Here is a 22012-nt window from a genome sequence, read left to right on the forward strand (position 1 = left end):
CCTACTATAGCAGCTATAAGGTTCTTGCAACAGTCTGAGATCTTTCAAATGTGTTCCTCTAAATCTCTAGGACTGTTGGGCTTTCTTTAATATAGTCCCACCAACGTGGCCATACAGTTCTTAATTCTCATTTCCACACAGAACGCCTCACTTGTCGAGTTCTACGATTTCTTCTGACGGAACACTGCCGTAACATTTTCTCTGACTGGTAACGCCACTTCCCGCTGTCACGCCTTATGTAATTTGACCCTGAAATAGCTGTGACTGGTTTGGAGTGTTTGAGCTGAAACGCGCCCTGCGCCGGACAGCCCCGTTCATACAGAGGGTGGAACCTCATCCCGCTGGATCAACTTGACAGCCTGGCACTGGCTGAATAAAACGGAGATTCTCCGCCTTGCTGGTTGCGTCACAGGAATAAGGAGGAAAAGAGAGATCTACACGGAAATCCAGACAGAAACTACTTGCGACGGCGGGGGAAGACTCTCACAGCCTCTGTAATTCTATCTGTGTTGGCTACATTTTTCCTAGTCCCCTCTCCTCCCGCTGACAGACCTGTACCAGTCCGGTGAGGAGGTGTGGAACCAGAACTGCGGACTGCCTCATTAACCCCGGCTCATCCGGACCTGTCTACCTGTGATCAGCGACTGACTCTCTATAACCGAATAGCTTCGGAAGCAGCAGCGCAGACCGAATTCTTGGTGCATGGTCGGCACATTCATCATCCAGACAGCACTGAACACCGTCCGGTTTCAAAATCAGAGGTAAATGTTGTTTTCGATTTTGCAAATCAGTGTGCGTTTACAGCGGGGCTCGGCTTTTGACGGGATCGGGGGGGAGGGGATACAAGGGGAGAAGGGAGCTCTGACACTTTCAACGAAGTAATTATTGACCAAATGCATTAAAAGCAACGACGTCGTCACCTTCAGTTATACCCATTTTCTGCGGCAGGTTCTACTGAGTCAGTGCAGATGAACCTTGCGCACGGATAGTGATATTTAAAATGTCCCCCGGGGCAGGGCAAGGTCCCTACTCCGATCTCTCTCTCTCTCACAGTCAGACACAGGGACACACACACACGTACACAAAATAAAAACTAACTACTCAGAATAACAGAGCGACCGTGAGATTCTACTGTTTTACTGTTCGGAACGTCGCAGTAGAGAATGCCTAAGATCAATTTATTGAGTTAAATCGCAAAAAAAAAACAATGACATTAAAACTACAAATGATGGGAGTGGGGGTAAAATTAAATACAGAACTCTCACAAAGTCTGGTAGCAATTGTAACAAGTAATCATTCTGATTGCAGACACTGGGGATCTTTCTTTTCTATATCGACGGGTGTTCATTGTTTTATTTTTCTGTAAAAGAAATACTTAAGTACAACATTAAACTACCTTTGTGCACAGTTAAAGTGGAGTATCGAACTGGTTTGTTCGGTTTCAGCAGAGAATCCGCCCTGTGGACAGGCAGCAGCTTGTACACGGAAAATCGCGCTGTGAGTCACCCAGGACAGCAACACCGGCCCCTCCCCGCAGATACTAAATATCTGTCGCTGGACTGGTTGCAATGAAGTTAGCAGAAAACGACTTGAAAACATATTGACACGGAAACAGAACATTCTTGGTGAACTGAGGTGAGAATAATTCAGCTTCTGAGATTTATTTCGAAACTTTATTACCAATCATCACGTTATCTGTGTTTTGAAGCAGTATTCAAGAAGTCATCATTTCTATTGTAACCCGCCTCTGGCGGTGATGCTGTTAGTCATCCTGCAGTTTTCTGTCTGCATGTGTGAGATTTTCCACAATTTATGTCCAGGTTAAAAACAGTTCTCAAACTAAAGCTTAAGGGTTACGATTTCAAGGCCAGCCTGCGATAAGCTGCTTCGCCAGCACGGGTTCCATTTCCAAATTTGTCACTGCAGATCAATGCATGCTTTTCCTCTTTGTGACTGTGTTGATTGTCGGTGTTTCGAGCTGGGGGTGGGGTGGGGAAATAGTTACAAAAAGCGGCAGGTGGTATTTCAAAACAAAAACCATGATTTTACTGTGTGGGGCAGAAAGCTCGATGGGCTGAATGGTCAATTTCAGCCTGGTATGTTCACAAGAAACGATATGACTACAATTACCGTAAATCAATTTAGTGCGAACGGGCCAACAAACGTGTAAATTACCTGTCGATGAACCGAAGCCAAACATTGCTGCAATTATATCATCCAGGCCGTTAACATAGATGATAAGCCACAATGGATCCAGAACCGATCCCTGGGGCATCCCACTACCCACTGGTCTCCAGTCAGAGGTTTAAACTATCTTTTAGCATTGGCTGGCTTCTCCAGCGAAGCCAATTTATAACCACATCCAGCATTTCCAAGCCCCTGAACCTCAGACCATGAGACAGAGGAGCAGCATCAGGCCATTCTGCCCATCGAATCCACTCCGCTATCCCATCATGGCTGATCCCAGATCCCACACAACCCCATACACCTCGCCATATCGTTTAATGTCCAGAACGATCTGGAAACGGACAACTTCCCCCTTAAATATACACACGGACTTGGCCTTCTCTGCAGTCCGTGGCAGAGCATACCACAGATTCACTACACTCTTCAAAAAAAAATCTTCCTTACCTCTGTTCTGAAGGGTTGCCCCTCAATGTTGAGGCTGTGCCCTCTAGTTCAGAATACCGCCACCATCGGAAACATCTGCTCCATATCCATGCTATCTAGTCCGTTCAGCATTCCGTAGGTTTCAGTCAGATCCCCACGCATGCTTCTGAATTCCACTAAGTACAGGCTCAATGCTGCCAAACGCTCCTCATATGTTAACCCGTTCTCCAATGACAACACATCCATTCTGAGAGATGGAGTCCAAACCTGTTGGCAATACTGCAAGTGCGGCCTAACTAGTGTCTTATAAAGTCTCAGCACAACCTCCTTGCTTTTATGTTCTATACGGACAAACAAGCTGGATGAACTCAGCAGGTCGGGCAGCATCCGTTGAAAGGAGCAGTCAACGTTTCGGGCCGAGACAGTTCGTCAGGACTGAAGGAAGAGGTGGCAGGGGCCCTATAAAGAAGGTTGGGGGAGGGGAAGGTGCAGCGAAAAACCAATCAGAGGAAAGGTCAAGGGTTGGGGAAGGGGAATCAGGGAGGGGATAGGCAGGAAAGGTGAAGAAGGAATGTAAGGGAAAAGCACTATGCGTAGTAGAAGAAGGCAGAATCATGAGAGAGGTGATAGGCAGCTAGAAGAGGAGCCAGAGTGAAAGTGTGATAGAGGAAGGGAGAGGGAGGGAATTACCAGAAGTTGGAGAATGCAGTGTTCATACCAAGGGGCTGGAGACTACCCAGACGGTATGTGACGTGTTGCTCCTCCAACCTGAGTTTGGCCTCATCATGGCAGCAGAGGAGGCCATGTATGGACATATCCTAATGGGAATGTGAAGCAGAGTTGAAGTGGGTGGCAAACGGGAGATCCTGTCTGTTGTGGCGGACGGAGCGGAGGTGCTCGACGAAGCAGTCCCCCAAACTGTCTCGGGTCTCGGCGATGTAGAGGAGGCCGCACCGGGAGAAATGCCTGAGAAATTAGACTGTCGAGTCAACTGACTCTGTCTGGCCTTGCGCTTATTGATTAATTTTACCCTTTAATGACGTTTGCATTAAAGTCTGTGAAATATCAATCCATTTGAGTGTCTCTCATTCCGCAGTTGGGCCATATCCCCACCGTTGTGACAGACGCTGCTTGAGCCAGCAGGCTTTCTCAATGGATGTTGGAAGGGCAGGTGCTTCGAGGTGGACAGATAGATGAAGCCTTTCTTTTCCCAATCTGTATTAACAACTTCTCTGAAGGAACAAATACATCATTTAGAAGTCCCTTGGTGATACAAAACATTGGAATTTATACTATATTTTGTTTATGAAAAACAAATTGTCTTATTTCTGTTCAATTTGAAATTTAATTGTCATTCAACCGGACAGGAAACAGTCAAAAGAAACATGGTTACTCCGGGGTCAAGATGCAAGACGTAGTAACAGTAGTCACACACAGCACAGCGCACATATCGCACATTGAAGGAGGCAAACACATATGCGATGTCACTAACAAACAGTCACAAAAAACACGTATAGTCGGACACCATGAGCTCAAGAATGCTGTAGGAGCAGACAGTCGGAGACAGTAGATGTTGGCTTCTACCGAACGGACACCGGGGTGCGGGTGGCTTCACCGGCTACAGCGTGGACGTAACGCCACATTGCCTCAGGTGGAGTGTAACGAATCTGACCCCTCTCACTGGGTGTCAGCAAACAGGAGATGCCTCAGCTTGAGCCCGAGTCCTTGCTACGACGAGGCCACGCAGCTACCCCGCCGTTTGCTAATAGATCATTGATTCAGAGTTAGACCACTCCGCACTGACAGCGTCCAAGAGCGTCTTGTTATCGCAATAAACGGGTTTAAGACGATTCCTCGCTGTTAGTCTACACACAACCTGGCACAGCGACACTTCCAATACCTCTCTGACGCAGGTAGCAGCTCGATGCACACCAAGTCCAGCTCCTTCGCTTTCTTCCCCAACTAGAAACTCACCGATGCGGTAACCCAACAATATTTAAAGTTCTTAATGTTCAGGGGGAACATTATTACAAACCTTTACAAAGAACAATAGCACCCAAGGGGAGGGAGATGGTGCAGAAGTGTTGGAAAGTAGCAAGTGTATCCGGGTGAGTTGGTGTGATAGTCAGATGGACGCTGGCGTGGTCTAGTGCTCGGTGGTCGGACGTTTTTTTTCTGTTATTTATATCAACGGTTATTAAAGGTCTTGATCAATACGTTTGCTGGTGAATCATTATTGGCAAGACTCGTTCATACTCAAGAAGATTAGCTTATATAATGGGAGATCCAGATCAGTTAGGAAAGAGGACGGAGGCGTGCCAAATAGACTTCAATACAATTGAGTGTGAGCTGGTGCATTTCGGAAATCAAACCTACACAGAATTTGTTCTGGGTCGCCAGCGAGTGAAATGGAGCAGAGGGACCGAGGACTGTAATGAATTGTTCGCAGGGTCACAGGGTGGTGAAGACGGCGTTTATCCCGCCGGCTTTCATTAGGACACTATGAGTGCAGGAGTTGGGATATTATATTGCAGTTGTATATGTCGTAGGTGAGTCTATTTTTGCCGTACTAAGCATAGTTATGGCCGTTGCATTCTGGAAATTCCTTCTCTAAACTCCAGATAATGCAAAGAAGATTTCCGATGATGTTTTGAGTACCAAAAGGCTTGAGTTAGAAGGAGACGATGATCACGCTTTGTCTTCACTCCTTGAATGTAGGAGAATGAACAACGACATTACAGAAGTGTTTTAAATTTTGAATGGCAGAGATTTAGTGGACATTAACAGCCATTGTCCGAAGTCAAGGGAAACCAAACGACATAGATTAGCTATGAGAGGTAAAGGTTTAAAAAGGGCATGAACAGCAAATGTCTCACGCAGGGCTATGAAGCAACTTCGGCCTTACGCAGGAAATCCGGATAAGCTGCCTTGGTACACAAGTCGGCATGGATTCGTTGGGCCGAAGAGTCTTTATACATGGTGCATTTATCTCTGTATCTATCGGCGAGATGCGGCAGATGCTACTGGACAAGCAATACGTAGAATTTACTAGTAATTCGTCATACTTGGGTCTGAAGCTCTGATGCATCTATTCCATTTCTCTCACACCCGATCCTCCCGCCGCAAAACCAGGGATAGGCTTCTTCTTGTCCTCACCTGCCACCCCATTAGCCTTCGCATCCAGCATATAAATTTCCATGACTTCCGCCATCTCCAATGGGATCTCACCTCCTCCCCCTCCAATCCCCGCCACTTTCGGCTTCGCAGCGATTCCCACGCGAATCCCATATCCATTCGTCCCTCCCCACTGATCTCCCTGCTTGCACTCATTCCTGCCAACTACACCTGCCCGTGCACCTCCACCTTTTCTGCCAATCGGAACCCCAAGCAGAGCTTCCAGGTGATGCGACACTTCAGCTGAGAGTTCATTGGGGTCATCTACGGCATCTGCTGTTCCAGGTGGGGCGTCCTGTGTATTGGTGAGATTCGACGTAGATTTGTAGACCATTTCACCTCTCCAGAAAAAGCGGGATCTCCCTGCAGTCACCGATTTTAATACAACTTCCCATTCATATTCCGACATGTCAGTCCATGGCCTCCTCTACTGGCACGATGAGTTCACACTCAGCTTAGAGGAACAACACCTTATATTCCATCTGGGTAGCCTCCAACCTAATGGCATGAACATCGATTTCTCGAAGTTCTGGAAATACGATTCTTCAACATTCTTCGACCGTCTCCGATCAGATTCACATTTCTCCAGCCCTTTACCCTTTCACCAATCAAATTCTTAGCCTTTCACTTCGCCCCCTACTTATTCTGACCTCGTTTTCTTTCAGGTCCTACTGAAGCGTCTCGATCTGAAACGTCGACTGTTTATTCCTTTCCATGGATGCTGCATGACCACCAGAGTTCCTCCAGCATTTTGTGTTTAAATCCCTGCTACTTATTCGCTCTCTTTTATTTCTGTTATTCAGAGCAGTTGGGGCGTTCTTCCACAGAGACCAAATTCAAGAAGACAGCAATCAACCATCATCAGTCAGAGTCAGAATGGACGCAGGTATGCTCAGTGTTTCTTTTTTTGTCCATTGAACCTCCGTCCGTATGGTGCACATACAACATTGAACTTTGACTATAGACATAGAAATCTACAGCACATTGCAGGCCCCTGGCCCAATGTTGTTCTGATCATGTAACCTACTCTAGATTCTGCTTACAATTTCCTGAGCGCATAGAGGAAATAGGTTAAAGGTGAAAGTTTAAAGGGGATTGAGGATGCATGGCTTACACTGAAACGGAGCGCTTGAGTAAGCAGGAAACGGAGGGATATTGACCATGTGCCTGTAGATGAGATTGGTTTAAATTCACACCGTGGTCGGCACAGTCATGCTGTGATTTTCAATTGTCCACAGATCGGAGCTCTGAAATCTCCGCCTTCCTGTCACACTGTGTCGATCACCAACTGTTCCAGTTGACGAAATTCTATCGGGACCGACTGGAGCAGGCGATTGAGGAGGGTGTGGAGGAACTCGGCCTCATGTTAACAGGCGAGGATCATTTCACGGGACGGGAGCATCACGTAAGTCGAAAGGACACAGACTGAGTGCAGATTCTTCTAAAGCTATTACAGACCCACAGTATTGGTGCACAAGAAATGTCGGTCATTGAAAGGCCAAGATACTTATGGTCAATAATAACAAAAGTGTCCCCAGATGCAGCTACACTGAGCCTTTATTAAACCAATAGCAGCCTCTATCAGGTTTAGACTGGTTAATGTATAGCCAATCACTGACATGAGACTTTAGTACTGTGCCAACCTGATGGAACTTGCAAGTGTACAGGAAACCACTTCACACCAATCTGTCTCATTTCCCATTACATTCGCAAAGCTCAATCGTTATTGCCACACACCAGTTTGCGTTCGCTTCATAACCCATGTATAGTGACTGGTTTTGCAGATCATCTGTCGAGTCTACCCTCACCCCCAGCAACTATTGACCAGACACTACTGAATATCGTCTCTCTTGTGAACGGCTGAAACTCTTGTATTTGAGCAACTATCCCATTATACCTCGTGGTTCAGTGAACTTCTGTTGCTTGTGTCTGTTATATTTACAGGTTTGAAAAAAAATCCTACCGTATATACTGTTAAGATTACAAGACATATGATCGCCATGCCATCATTGCTCTCAACCCCAATTTCCTGCCTTTCCCCATATCCTTTAGAACGAACATAGAACATAGAATAGTACAGCACATTACAGGCCATTCGGCACTCAAAGCCTGACTGCCATATAACCCCCACCTTAAATACATCCATATACCTGTCTATGTAGTCTATGTCTATATACCTGTCATAGTAGTCTCTTAAACTTCCCTAGTGTTGCTGCCTCCACCACTGACTCAGGCAGTGCATGCCACGCACCAACCACTCTCTGAGTGAAAATCCTTCCTCTAATATCCCCCTTGAACTTCCCTCCCCTTATCTTAAAGCCATGTCCTCTTGTATTGAGCAGTGGTGCCCTGGGGTAGAGGCGATGGCTGTCCACTCTGTATATTCCTCTTAATATCATGTAGACCTCCACCATGTCTCCTCTCATCCTCCTTTTCTCCAAAGAGTAAAGCCCTAGCCCCCTTAATCTCTGATCGTAATCCATAATCTCTAAACCAAGCAGCATCCTGGTAAATCTCCTCTGTACCCTTTCCAATGCTTCCACATCCTCCCTATAGTGAGGCGACCAGAAAATACACAGTACTCCAAGAGTGGCCTAACCAGAGTTTTATAGAGCTACATCATTACATCCCGTCTCTTAAACTATATCTCTCGACTTATGAAAGCTAACACCCCATAAGCTTTCTTAACTAACCTATCTAACAGTGAGGTAACTTTCAGGGATCTGTGGACATGTACCCCTAGATCCCTCTGCTCCTCCACACTTCCAAATAGCCTGCCATTTACTTTGTACTCTGCCTTGGAGGTTGTCCTTCCACAGAGTACCACCTCATCCTTCTCCGGGTTGAACTCCAGCTGCCACTTCTCAGCCCACTTCTGCATCATATCAATGGCTCTCTGTAATCTTCGACAATCCTCTACACTATCTACAACACCACCAACCTTTGTGTATTCTGCAAACTTGCCAACCCACCCTTCTACCCTCACATCCAGGTCGTTAATAAAAATCACGAAAAGTAGAGGTGCCAGAACAGATCCTTGTGGGACACCACTAGTCACAACCCTCCAATCTGAATGTACTCCCTCCACTACGACACTCTGCCTTCTGCAGGCAAGTCAATTCTGAATCCACCTGGCCAAACCTCCCTGGATCCCATGCCTTCTGACTTTCTGAATAAGCTTACTGTTTGGAATCTTGTCAAATGCCTTACTAAAATCCATGTAGATCACATCCATTGCACTACCCTCATCTATATACCTGGTCACCTCCTCAAAGAACTCTATCAGGCTTGTTAGACACGATCTACCCTTCAGAAAGCCATGCTGACAGACCCTGATCAGACCATGATTCTCTAAATGCCCATAGATCCTATCTCTAAGAATCTTTTCCAACAGCTTTCCCACCACAGACGTAAGGCTCACTGGTCTATAATTACCCGGACTATCCCTACTACCTTTTTTGAACAATGGGACAATATTCGCCTGCCTGCAATCCTCCGGTACCATTCCCGTGGACAATGAGGACATAAAGATCCAAGTCAGAGGCTCTTCCCTCGTCTCGTGGATCAGCCTGGGGAATATTCTGTCAGGCCCCGAGGACTTATCCGTCCTAATGTACTTTAACAAATCCAACACCTCCTCTCCCTTAATATCAACATACTCCAGAACATCAACCTCACTCATATTGTCCTCACCGTCATCAAGTTCCCTCTCATTGGTGAATACCTAAGAGAAGTTTTCATTGAGGAACTCGCTCACTTCCACAGCCTCCAGGCACATCTTCCCCTTTTTATCTCTAATCGGTCCTACCATCACTCCTGTCATCCTTTTGTTCTTCACATAATTGAAGAATGTCTTGGGCTTTTCCTTTACCCTACTCGCCAACGCCTTCTCATGCCCCCTTCTTGCTCTTCTCAGCCTCTTCTTAAGCTCCTTTCTTGCTACCCTATATTCCTCAATAGACACAGCTAATCCATGCTTCCTAAACCTCACGCATGTTGTCTTCTTCCACCTGACGAGATTTTCCACCTCACTTGTCACACATGGTTCCTTCACACTATCCATTCTTTATCTTCTTCACCGGGACAAATTTATCCCTAACATCCAGCAAGAGATCCTTAAACATCGAAAACATGTCCATAGTATATTTCCCTGCAGAAATATCATCCCATTTCACACCCGCAAGTTCTAGCCTTAGAGCCTCATCATTTGTCCTTCCCCAATTAAAAATTTTCTGTTCTTCCTTATTATTATGCAAAAGGACAAGGAGCGGTAATCATTTTCCCCCAGATGCTCAGCCACTGACAGATCTGTGAGCTTACCCGGTTCGTAAGCATTCCCCTTAGTCGGCCTGTCAACATATTGTGACAGGAATCCATCCTGGACACAGTTAACAAACTCTGCCCCATCGAAACCCTTGGAACTAATCAAGTGCCAATCAATATCAGGGAAGTTAAAGTCACCCATGATAACAACCTCGTTATTTTTGCACCTTTCCAAAATCGGCCTCTCAATCTGCTCCTCGGTATCTCTGCTGCTACCAGAGGGCCTATAGAATATCCCTAGTAGAGTAACTGCTCCATTCCTGTTCCTGACCTCCACCTATACTGACTCAAAAGAGGATCCCGCTACATTCCCCACCCTTTCTGTAGCTGTAATAGTATCCCTGACCAGTAATGCCACCCTCCTCCACTTCCCCCCCCCCTCTATCCCTTTTAAAGCACTGAATCCAGGAATATTGAGAATCCATTCCTGCCTTGGTGCCAGCCAAGTCTCTGTAATGGCCACAACATCATAATTCCACGTATGTATCCAAGCTCTCAGTTCATCACCTTTGTCCCTGATGCTTCTTGCATTGAAGTACACGCAATTTAGCCCTTCCACCTTACTAACTTTACACCCTTTATTCTGCTTCGCGTTCTTCAAAGTCTCTCTATATGTTAGATCTGGATTTACTCCATGCTCTTCTTTCACTGCTCTATCGTTCCGGGTCCCATCCCCCTTAAAAATCAGTTTAAACCCTTCCGAACCATGCTAGCAAATAGCTTTGAATACCTTAATAATCAGGAACCTATCAGACTCCTGTTTAAATAGATGGATGCATTGTATATGGATTTCAGTAAGGCATTTGACAACTTTCTCTTACAAGGCTCTTTCAGTAAGTAAGGAAGCATGGTATCGAAGGAGAACTTGCTGGGATCCAACCTCGGCTTGACCACAGAAGGCCAAGGGTGGTTGTAGCTGGTTGGTATTTTGAAAAGAGGTCGGTGACTCCTCCTGTTTGTGATTTTTATATATGACCTGAATGAAGAAGTAAAAGGGTGGGTTAGTAAGTTTTGCGGTGTGGTGTATAGTCTGCAGGGTTGTCAGAGGTTACAGCGGGTCATCGAGAGGATGCAGAACTGGGCAGGAAAGTGTCAGATGGAGTTCAACCCAGACAAGTGTGAAGTGGTTCATTTTGAAAGTTCAAATTTGAAGACAAAATACCATATTAACAGTAAGACGCTTGGCAGTGTGGAGGATTAAGGAGATCTTGACGTCCGTGTTCAAAGGACGCTCAAAGCTGCTGCGCAGGTTGACAGTGTTTTTAAGAAGGTGTGTGGTGTGTTGGTATTTATCAACCGTGAGATAGAGTTCAGGAGCCGTGCGGTAATGTTACAGCTATATTGGACCGTAGTTAGACCCCCTTAAGGTACTGTGTTCAGTTCTGGTCACTTTACAACAGAAAAGAAGTGGATACTATAGAGAGAGCGCAGAGGAGAATTGCTGGATGAGAGAGCGTTTCTTATGAGAACCGGTTGAGTGATCTTGGCGGACAATGTTTTTTTAAGAGATAGGTACTTGGAGTTTAGAAACATAGATGGATGTGGTAGGGAAATTCTAGGCAGTTTCTAGAGTAGGCTATATGGTCGACACAACATTGTGGGCCGAATGGCCATAAATACACTATGTTCTAAAAATACCTCATGGCTTGGCTTCCACGGTTTACTGTGGCAATCAATTCCACAGATTCGCCACCCTCTGGATAAAGAAATGTTCGCACATATATTGCTGAATGACTATCAATAAAACCACGATATGCTAAGTATGCGTACGTGAACAAAATATTATCTAGAGACCGCCTTCTAATTACCATTACGTACCGGGGCACATTCAATTATTCCCACCCAGACTGAATGGTATCGAAGGGCCACACATGATATCTAACCATAACATTCCCCATTTGATGTCTGATAATCCCAGGCCAAACTCCTTTTCGCCATTACTACCAGTTGCATTGATATTCTTGACATGCTCAGAACTCTTAAAGTTGCTGGCTGCTCCTCGGTGCAAGTTCCCAGCTGTAGGCTGAAACCGGAGCACTCATGTTACCAGGCAGTTAAGCCTGAGTCTGCCACAGTCCATCATGTGAGCCTGCTTGGTTTTAACCAGCAGTTTACCCCGGGGAAACCCGACAGTGACACTGTCATTGCTGGATCTGGTGATTTCTCTGTCTGTGTTCAGGATGGACCCGTACCCATCCAGTGTCCGCACTCCCTGTTCCTGCAGATCCTTTCCTCCTGCCTGCAGCCCGCCTCTCTCCGTCTCTCAGTATACTCCCCATTGCTCATTACAGAGCGTGACTGAGCTCGCAGAGAAGGGAAACCGAGCGGGCGCTTCCGAACTCCTCCTGGATCTGGTGATGGAGAAGGGCTCCGGGGCCCGGAGGGTGATGTGGGAATCCTTTGTGAAACTACACCACCATTTACCGAAGCTTAACAGAATATTGAAGGAAATACAGGAACGTGGTATGTTGAACAATACACTGTGTGTTACAGATGTAAATGCTGCCGAATTTATAGTGTTGCAGAGAGCAGACGTCATGCAAGTTATTCTGTTTTAAACAGGTGATGCGCAGTTCGCCTACATGGACACCGAGCGGGGTTTATCTGAAGTGCCCACACACCTAAAAGGTAAGTTGAAATACCAACCTTTTTATTTCGCTCTGAGAATATTTACCCCTGTTTAGCTCGTGTTGGAATCTGGGCGCCTGGAGGACTGAAAGCCATTTAGATTTGCCATAGTCCTCAGACAGCCTGCCAACTTTCGAGCTTTTGAGCAGAAACCTCCAATACGAGTCCAGTATTCGGCCAAGAAGCTGCCCTGAAGCTCTTTCGATTCTTTTTCATCTGATCTGAACGCTATACTCTCTTGTTGTTCGCACCACATCTCCAGGGTAAAGACGTTGAGCACCCTGTCTGTGTCCGTCATGACAAGGTACCTCTATCCGCCCACCCCTCAACCTCCTAGATTTCATCGAATAATATCCAGTTCTATGCAATCTTTCCTTGTAACTGTGGTCGTCGAGTTCTGACAACATCTTGGTGAACCGTTTTTACACTTTCTCTAATTTACTAACATTTTATCATGACAAGGTGACAAAATCTGTACAATGACTCCTCGTGAGTCAGTAACATCTTACAACTGCAACGTGTACTCAAAACGCTGACTGACATGCTTCAGTCTGCCGAAAGCCTTCTTCACCATCCAATCTACCTGAGATTCTGCTTTCAGTGACATCTGCACTGGCACGTCCACATCCCTCTGTTCAATATCAGAACCGCAGGGCTCTACAATTTGTTTTATACTACAGGCATTAAAAGAGATATCAGAGGTAGTTTTCTTTATCCTTTACCCAGAGAGTGGTGTCTGGAATGCGGTTCCGGGGTTAATGGCTAAAGCTGATAAATTAGGGTCATTCAAGCGACGCTGAAATAGGTACATGGATGAATGCAATATTGAACGTTATGGACTACTAAGGAGTGGAGGATTTGTGTGATCGTAGTGTTTGTTAAAAAGTTGGTACAAAAGCCTAGTTCGGCAGAATTTAAACTGTAAAGGGAGTACGTATTTCTGTAAAAGTGGAACATTGAAATATCCAGGACTGTGCGTTGACCTCGTGTTCATCAGAGCTTTGTGAAACTGCAATTATTAACAAAGTGGCAAACGCCACCATCAGGGAAGACATGATCCCATGGGACGCGGGAACTAGGAAGTTTAAATGATTTTGCTATGGTATTCATTTTCAGCACTGTATGTAGGCCGGATCCCCACCGGCAGACAAACATTGTCTGAACTTCTGCAAAACCTTTCGCAGCGAAAATGCGTTGGGGGACTCGTGACAATTACATATTGTTTTCATAATGTCCTCAGGCGTTCAGAGGAATCACAAAGAGACTCTGCGCGCACAGACACTTTTCCCTGACGTTGTGATGGATGCACAGTGTCATAGACTATTACAACATGGAATCGGGCCTTTCGGTCAAACACATCCACGCGAATAATGTTACCCAGCGAGTTAGTCCCATCTTCCCCCGTTTGGCCCATAACCCTCTAAAGTTCTCCTGCCAATGTGCCTTAAACCTTGATAATATGCCCAGATCACCCACTTTATCTGTCAGGTCATTCCAAATGAGAAAATGTGTTGGGGGACTCGTGACCATTACATTTTTTGTTCATAATGTCCTCAGGCGTTCAGAGGAAACACAAGGAGACTCTGCGCGCACAGACGGAAGAACTGAGAGTGAACACGATCCTGATGAGCGAGAAGGAGAACGTTTTCCAGCTGGTTGATCGATACGCTGAGCTCACGGTCATTTCCACTGTTCGAGATCGGAGACTAGTGGAACATGAACTGCTGGCAAGAGGCAGAGTCCACGAGGAATGGAGGGAGAAACATCTCCGCAGAGAGCTGGAGAAAATCCGCATTGCTCATTTGTTTCAGAGCAATGACTCACATCGTTTTCGAGACAAAATGAAGAAATTATTTACACCACCGAGGTCCGGGTGTTCTGCAGCTGTGGCCGGAGTCCCAGGGATCGGAAAAACAACAATGGTACAAAAGATTGTTTATGACTGGGCTACGGGAAAAATATACGAACAATTCCAATTTGTCTTTAGTTTCAAATTCCGGGATTTAAACTCCATTAATTGCAGAATAAACCTGAGGGAACTGATTCTGGATCACTATCCTTACTTTAGGAATATCCTGAGAAAGGTCTGGAAGAACCCAGAGGGATTGCTGTTTATATTTGATGGTTTGGATGAATTCAAACACAGAATCGATTTTGCTGACAGTCGGAGAGACACAGAACCCAAGCACCAGTGCCCAGATCCCGAGTGCTGGTGTGAAGTGTCGGATATTGTGTACAGTTTAATCCAGGGCAAGCTGCTCCCAGGGTGTTCAGTGCTGGTGACCACCCGCCCCACTGCGTTACATTTATTGGAAAAGGCCGAGATCAGAGTCCGGGCTGAAATCCTGGGATTTGTTGGTGAGGAACGGAAGGAATATTTCTTCAGGCATTTTGAAGATCAGACGGTGTCAGCAGCTGTTTTCAAACACGTGAAAGAGAACGAGATTCTGTACACTATGACCTACAACCCCTCCTACTGCTGGATCCTTGCTCTAGTACTGGGACCCTTCTTCACACAAAATGTCAGGGGCACGCAGCGAATTCCCAACACCATCACCCAACTATATTCCTACTATATATACAGCATCCTGAAAAACCACGGCCGTGAGATTGAGAACCCTCGTGATGTGTTACTCAGAGTTGGTCTGATGGCCTTTAGAGGAGTGTCCGAAAAGAAAATTGTGTTTACAGGTGGAGATTTGATCAACTACGACCTGCAGCCTTCCCAATTCCTGTCCGGGTTCCTAATGGAGCTTTTGGAGAGAGAAGATTCTGCCCGGAGCGTGGTGTACACATTCCCACACCTCACCATCCAAGAGTTTGTAGCTGCAGTCGCACAATTCCTGAATCCACATCCCGGGGATATCCTGAAATCCCTCAGTGAAGCCCACAACACGACAGATGGGCGATTCGAGGTATTTCTCCGTTTTGTTGCTGGTCTCTCCTCCCCAATGACAGCTCGGGGCCTGGAGGACTTTCTGGGTCCATTTCCTCATGAAACAACCTGCCAGGTGATTGACTGGGTGAAGGAGGAGTTTCAACGCCAGAGTGGAAACACAGAGAGTGAAGCTGGTAAAAGGAGCCTCCTGAACACATTGCACTACCTGTTTGAGTCTCAGAATAGTGGACTGGCTCAGGCCACCCTGGGATCTGTGGAAACACTTTCATTCAGTGGATTGACACTGACCCCGATTGACTGCGCTGTCCTGTCTCATGTCATCGGACTCTGTGATACAATAAAACACCTGGACCTGGAGAAATGCAACATTCAGTGTGAAGAAATCCAGCGGCTGGGACCCGGGCTGCACAAGTGCCACGAGTTGAGGTAACTTGATGTATCTCTCATTATGAACTGTGAAACTTTTCCATTGTGTTTTTCAATATAAAAGAATTTGGCTAAAATTGTAGTAAATCGGATTGTGAAGAACTGTGACGAATGCCCAGGGGGTCGGTCAGTAAATCTCCAAGGACGGGAGGGTTCTGTTGTTCCTTGTGAAGAGACATTGAAGACCATCAGATTAGTGACAACGGCCATTGGTTTAATGGTAGTAAATCACAGGAGTGGCCGTGTTTCTCGCTGCCTGTGACACGTCCATTGAGGATGTTTCTTCTCACTGTCAATGACACCCAGACCGACACTGCCTGCACCGTGTGGGTCAGAGATTCACACCATCTTCCTGGTGAGGGACTAGTGAGGGCCAGTAGACTCTCCTAGTGAGAGGGTGAGGCAGAACTCTGTGAGATTGTCCTGTCCTTGTACTTCCCTGTGCGTGATTATCATCATCGCTCCACTTGTGCGTATTTGCTCACTATCAGATACACAGTCCAATGTGAGCACCTCCTCTCCAGATTGTGGGCCTAACCCCTATCGCTTCCTCTTGCGGGATCATCGTTTCTTATCGCTAGCCTTCTGTGGGATATGTCTGCTTCATCCCCGCCCCACCACCGTCCTCCTGTTGGATCCCTCTTTCCCATCCCCTTCGTCCTGTGGATCTCTGTGCACCAATCCCCTTCCTCCTGTCTGAACTCTCTCCCAGTCTCCCCCCCCCCCCGCTGGATCGCTCCTCCACACCCCTTCCATCCTGTGGAATCTCTCTTCACCACTCCACATCCTACTGACGGACAACTCTTCCCCATCCTCCTTCATCCTGTTGGGTCTCTCTTCTCCCATTCCTCTTCCTCGTGGCGTCTCTCCTCTCCATTCCCCTTCATCCTCTTTTATGTCCCTTCCACATCCTCCTTCCACGTGCCTGTTCTCTTTTCCACACCCGCCTTATTCCTGTGGGAACACTCTTCCCTATTCTCTTCATCCTCCGAGATCTCTCTGTCGTAATTCCCTTTCTTCCGACGTTACTTTCTTCGCCACCACCCTCCATCCTGCCGGATCAACTTCCCTCGTCCGCTTTCTCCAGGCGGATGTCTGTTCCCCAGCCCCGTTCAGCAGTAGAGTCTCTCTGCCGCATCCTTATCTTTCTGTGGGATCTCTTTCCAAGTCCACTTCCTCCTTTTGGATAACCTCTTCCACATCCTCCTTACTACTGCGGAATGTTCATTCGCATCCCACTTCCTCCTGTGGTATCTTTCATGACTTCTTCTTGTGGGACCACCCTTCGTATTCCCCTTCCGACGGTCGGATACCTCTTCCACAAGCTCTTAAACTGAGAATCTCTTTTTGCGCATTCCCTTGCACCTGTCCGATCACATTTCCACGTCCCATTTCCCCTGTGGGATCTCTCTTCCTCCCGTCGGATCTCTGTTCCCATTCCCCTTCATCCTGAGGAAATATCTCCTACATTCCCCTTCTCACAGTTGGAACTCACTTCTGCTGGGGATCTGTCTTGCGCGGTCCCCTGCCAACTCACCAATCTCTCTTCCCCATCCCAACCCCGTGTGGCATTACTCTTCACTATTCCCTTCCTCCTGAGGGAATCAATCGTCCTACCTCTTCCTCCTGAGGGATTCTCCTTGCTATCTCCCTTTTTCCTGTCGGATTTCCCTTCCCCATGCCCCTTTTTGCCGCTGGAGTCTCTCCGCCTATTTATCTTCTTCTGTTGTGGGGGACTCTTCCACAATCGCCTTTGAACATCTTCCCATCCAACATGATCTTCACCATGGGAATGTATCTAAACTTCAATCCTGCTCCTTCCGACGCCCATGAAACAGGAATATCTTTCTGACCACCGGGATTGAGACAGAATAAGTGGAGTTTGCAGGGTCACACCGACAGAATAAATTACCTCCATTCGGTGAATACCCTGGGGCTGGTCAGCGAGGGACATTGACAATGATGGGAACTCTGTTCCGTGGTTTACTGAAGGGTTTAATGTTTCCTGAAATATCAGAGTGAGATAAATTCCCTCAGACCCACGTTTTGAATCACTTTGTTCATCAATTTTCCGTTTGTGTTTAGAGTTGGGCGCAATGAACTGGGAGATGCAGGAGTGAAACTGGTGTCTGCGGCTCTGAGGAACCCAGAGTGTAAAATACAGAAACTGTGGTAAGTACCAGACTGTGGGAGATTGTGTTTACAGTCACTGGGTGTCTGACACTGAACATTAATGTGATCAGTAATTCTGTCACTGATAAACACTGGGGATTTGTACCGTCTCCTGTCTCTCTGTGTCCTTCACCCTCACTCTCTCTCATCTCCAGGCTGAACAATGTCGGTCTCACAGATTCTGGTGCCGAGGATCTCGTCTCTGCTCTCAGTACAATCCCATCACTGACGGAGCTGAACCTGAGTGAAAATGAACTGGGAAATTCAGGAGTGAAACTGGTGTCAGCGGTTCTAAGGAACACAGAGTGTAAAATACAGACAGTGCGGTAAGTACCAGACTATGGGAGATAGTGTTTACATTCACTGTGTGTCTGACAGTGAACATTAAAGTGATCAGTAATTGTTTTACTGATAAACACTGGGGCTTTGTACCGTCTCCTGTCTCTCTGTGTTCTTCACTCCCTATCTCTCATCTCCAGGCTATTCAGTGTCGGTCTCACAGATTCTGGTGCCGAGGATCTCGTCTCCGCTCTCATTACAACGCGATCACTCACGGATTTGGACTTGAGTGTTAATAAACTGGGAGATTCAGGGGTGAAACTGGTATCTGAGGCACTGAAGAACCCAGAGTGTAAAATACAGAAACTGTGGTAAGTACCAGATTGTGGGAGATTGTGTTTACAGTCACTGGGTGTCTGACACTGAACATTAATGTGGTCAGTAAGTGTGTCACTGATGAACACTGGGGATTTGTACCGTCTCCTGTCTCTCTGTGTCCTTCACCCTCACTTTCTCTATCTCCAGGCTGAGTGGTGTCCGTCTCACAGATTCTGGTGTCGAGGATCTCGTCTCAGCTATCATTACAAACGGATTACTAACGCGGGCGAACCTGGGATCAAACTGGCTCACAGATCGATCTGTCCCCGCTCTTCGTCGCCTTATACTGGCAGTCCCGAGTCTGGAGCGGATTGTGTAAGTGTTAAGATTCAATATGATAAAAAGAAACAGCAGATCCGTAGGTTTTCTGGTGATATTTGTCTGTGAGTGTTGTTGAAACCTTAACTCCAGTCCTCCAGTCCCCTGTTACTGACATTGGTGGGTAATCTGTAATCTGAATATTTTATCTTTTTTCTTCCATCTGTTTCAGGCTGGTGAAGAATCGGTTCAGTCAAACCGGGGTGAAGGAACTGAGGTCTCTCCAAGAAACCAGACCAGGACTGAGCGTGATATTTGACCATCGGAATATGTGAAAATTTTCCCCCGAGGGATGAGGACATTTAAGCAGAATTCCCGGTTTTATCTTGAACGGTCGCCTTTAATTGCCTCGACCCAGAATTAATTCCAATAGACTCCGGCTCCAGCCGAGTGTGCTCTGACGTCAGAACCAGTCCCATAGTCGAGTGTTTCCATCTGCAGTGCAGCGGCCCTGCTTCCGCCGGATGTCCTGGTGCAGGTTTCGCCAAGGGGAACCGGGGACTTACACAGACAGGAATTGCAAAGCGGGCCATTGTTACTCGGGGACACCCGTGTCCCGGGTTGGATTATTCGGGAAGGGGATCGTTTTTCTCACTTTGGGCTGAGGACGGTAATTCGTCAGTCTTGCCACTATAGTGATGTTAAATTAACAAATACCTCGGCAGCGATCTCGGACACTGCCCTGAGGTGTGATTTTATAATCATCGATTCCCCGATTCAGAGTAACGGTGAGAAACGGGATTGATTATTCAACCTGTCTCTCGTTGTCGTCGGTCAGTTAATTGTGTGTTACTGTGTATGAATCGGGAGCAGCTTATTTATTTCCGTATGTTAGCAACTCATAGGTACTTTAATTTACATTTGTCATGATGAAATCAATAAAACACCGTAAATTCCTGTTCTGGTATCAGATGCGTCTTACTATGGGTAAAAAAAAAACACAGACCTCAGATTACTGCTGCCCCGCGCACCCAGCGCACTGTAACAGTGGTTTATATCTCTTCACAGAAAGACCGAATCTCATTTGCAGCCTGATGAAAGTCAGTCTCACAGAGTCTGGTGACCTCCCGCGCTCTCCTCGCTCGATGAATCTCTCATTCTCTCCTCGCTCCCTAACCCGCACAATCTTCCCACCCCGCTCTCATCGCTACCCTCCCCAAACCATCCCGCTCCCATCCGCGTGCTCAACCTGCGTGCCTATCCGCCTGGGGTCACTCTTTTCAACGACCACCGGCCTACCGTCCTTGTTTTCGCATCCCGCGGTCATCTTGCGTCGGCCACATTCTCGCTCTCTCGCTGCCATCCGTACCACACAGCCGAATACACTCCATTGTCGCATCATTCCCGTGCTTATGAAAGTCTGTTAAAAAGCTGGAGTATATCTACTTCAGGAGCAATGTCCAGGATCTCGTCCTCCACCTCCGCCGATTCTGCGCTCTCCTCGCTTCCCACCAGCACCCGGCACTCTGCATGCTCGAACCACACTCTTCAACTCCCCAGTTGCGCTTTCCTCACTCGGCTCCCTGCCAGAACTCACCTCGTTGACGCCCGCACTCTCCCTACGCCAGACCTCTAAATCGCTCCCCTGCGCCCCAACTACCTCGAACATCTCCCCACTCACAGCCTATAACCCTGCATATTTCTGAAGTCCTCATGCATTAGCCTCTATAACTACCCTCGGCAGGACATTCCTGTCTTCCCGCCTGTCTGTGAATATAAAAACTTCCCCTAAATCTTCTCCCATTTAATGGAAAATGTTGTGCCTATATTAATATCTCTTTAAATTCCCTAATATATCTGCTTCTACCACCATCCCAGGCAGCTCATTCCAGGCGCCATCCATAGAGTGTGTTAAAAAAAAACCTGCCCCACCCCCACATCTCCATTGGAATTGCTACGTCTCACTTTAAATGTATGCTCTCTATTGTTTGACATTTCACTCTGGTAGAAATATCCTGTCTGTCAACTTTATTCAAGCTTCTCATAAACTTTTAAATCTCTATCCGCAGTCTCCTGCCCTCCAGAGGAAAAAAAAAAAAAGTTTATCCAACTTCTTGTTATAGCCCATGCCCGGGTAAAAGTCTTCTGCACCCACTTCAAAGCCTCGGCATTCCAGTTCAAATTTCAAAGTAACATCTATTAACAGATTGCCTACTTGTCACCACACATAACACTGGGATTTTTTTTTGTGTGGATATAATGAGCAGATCTATAGAACAGTAACTATATACTGTATACACCAGGAACGATGGACTGGACACAGATGTGCAAAAGCAGATATAACTTTCAGTCGGTCACGTCGTTGTTGGTCTGCAACAGACCGGGCCGTAGGTTTACGCAGCTGAACATCCCGAGTGAAATAAACTAAAAACGTACAACCAGATGTCTCTGATAAAGTGGGAGAAGGGATTTTATTCTATTGATTTAGTCAGATTGAATTCAAATTTCCAGGTACAGAGGAGATCAGCAGGAACGTGCACCTTTCGCCCCGAAACGTTGACTGCTACTTTCCACAGATGCTGTCCGACCTGCTGAGCTCCTCCAGCTTGTTGTACGTGTTGCTTTGACCCCAGCATCTGCGGTGTACCTTGTGAGTACAGAGGAGATGTCAGGGGTAGGTTTTGGCACGCAGTGAGCGGCGAGTGCGTGGAATGGGCTGCCGGTGGCGCAGGTGGAGGCTGAAATGATAGGGTCTTTTAAGAACTACATGGAGCTCAGAAAAATGGAGGCCTGTGGGTAAAGCCTAGGTAGTTCTAAGGCAAGGACTTGTTCAGTACAGCTTTGTGTGCCGAAGGGCCTGTATTA

At 46.8% G+C, this 22012-nt stretch overlaps 1 protein-coding gene across 2 annotated transcripts; it reads left to right on the forward strand.

Annotated features, from left to right (window-relative positions):
- The first annotated feature begins 419 nt into the window (after positions 1-419).
- Positions 420-20093, forward strand: LOC140724136 (NACHT, LRR and PYD domains-containing protein 3-like). 2 transcript variants are annotated; one of them, XM_073038612.1, is made up of 12 exons: positions 420-761; positions 1446-1635; positions 6588-6670; positions 7023-7189; positions 12399-12570; positions 12670-12735; positions 14293-16060; positions 18146-18232; positions 18388-18558; positions 18712-18882; positions 19037-19204; positions 19380-20093. In XM_073038612.1, exons 3-12 carry the CDS (start codon positions 6661-6663, stop codon positions 19480-19482), a joined length of 2883 nt encoding a protein of 960 aa, XP_072894713.1. In that variant the 5' UTR covers positions 420-761; positions 1446-1635; positions 6588-6660; the 3' UTR covers positions 19483-20093. The 2 variants fall into 2 exon arrangements, with proteins under 2 accessions (XP_072894713.1, XP_072894714.1); XM_073038613.1 differs by having other exon boundaries at positions 1449-1635.
- Positions 20094-22012: the final 1919 nt, after the last annotated feature.

This window comes from Hemitrygon akajei, unplaced genomic scaffold (assembly GCF_048418815.1).
Source record: "Hemitrygon akajei unplaced genomic scaffold, sHemAka1.3 Scf000166, whole genome shotgun sequence".
NCBI classification, from domain to species: Eukaryota; Metazoa; Chordata; class Chondrichthyes; order Myliobatiformes; family Dasyatidae; genus Hemitrygon; species Hemitrygon akajei.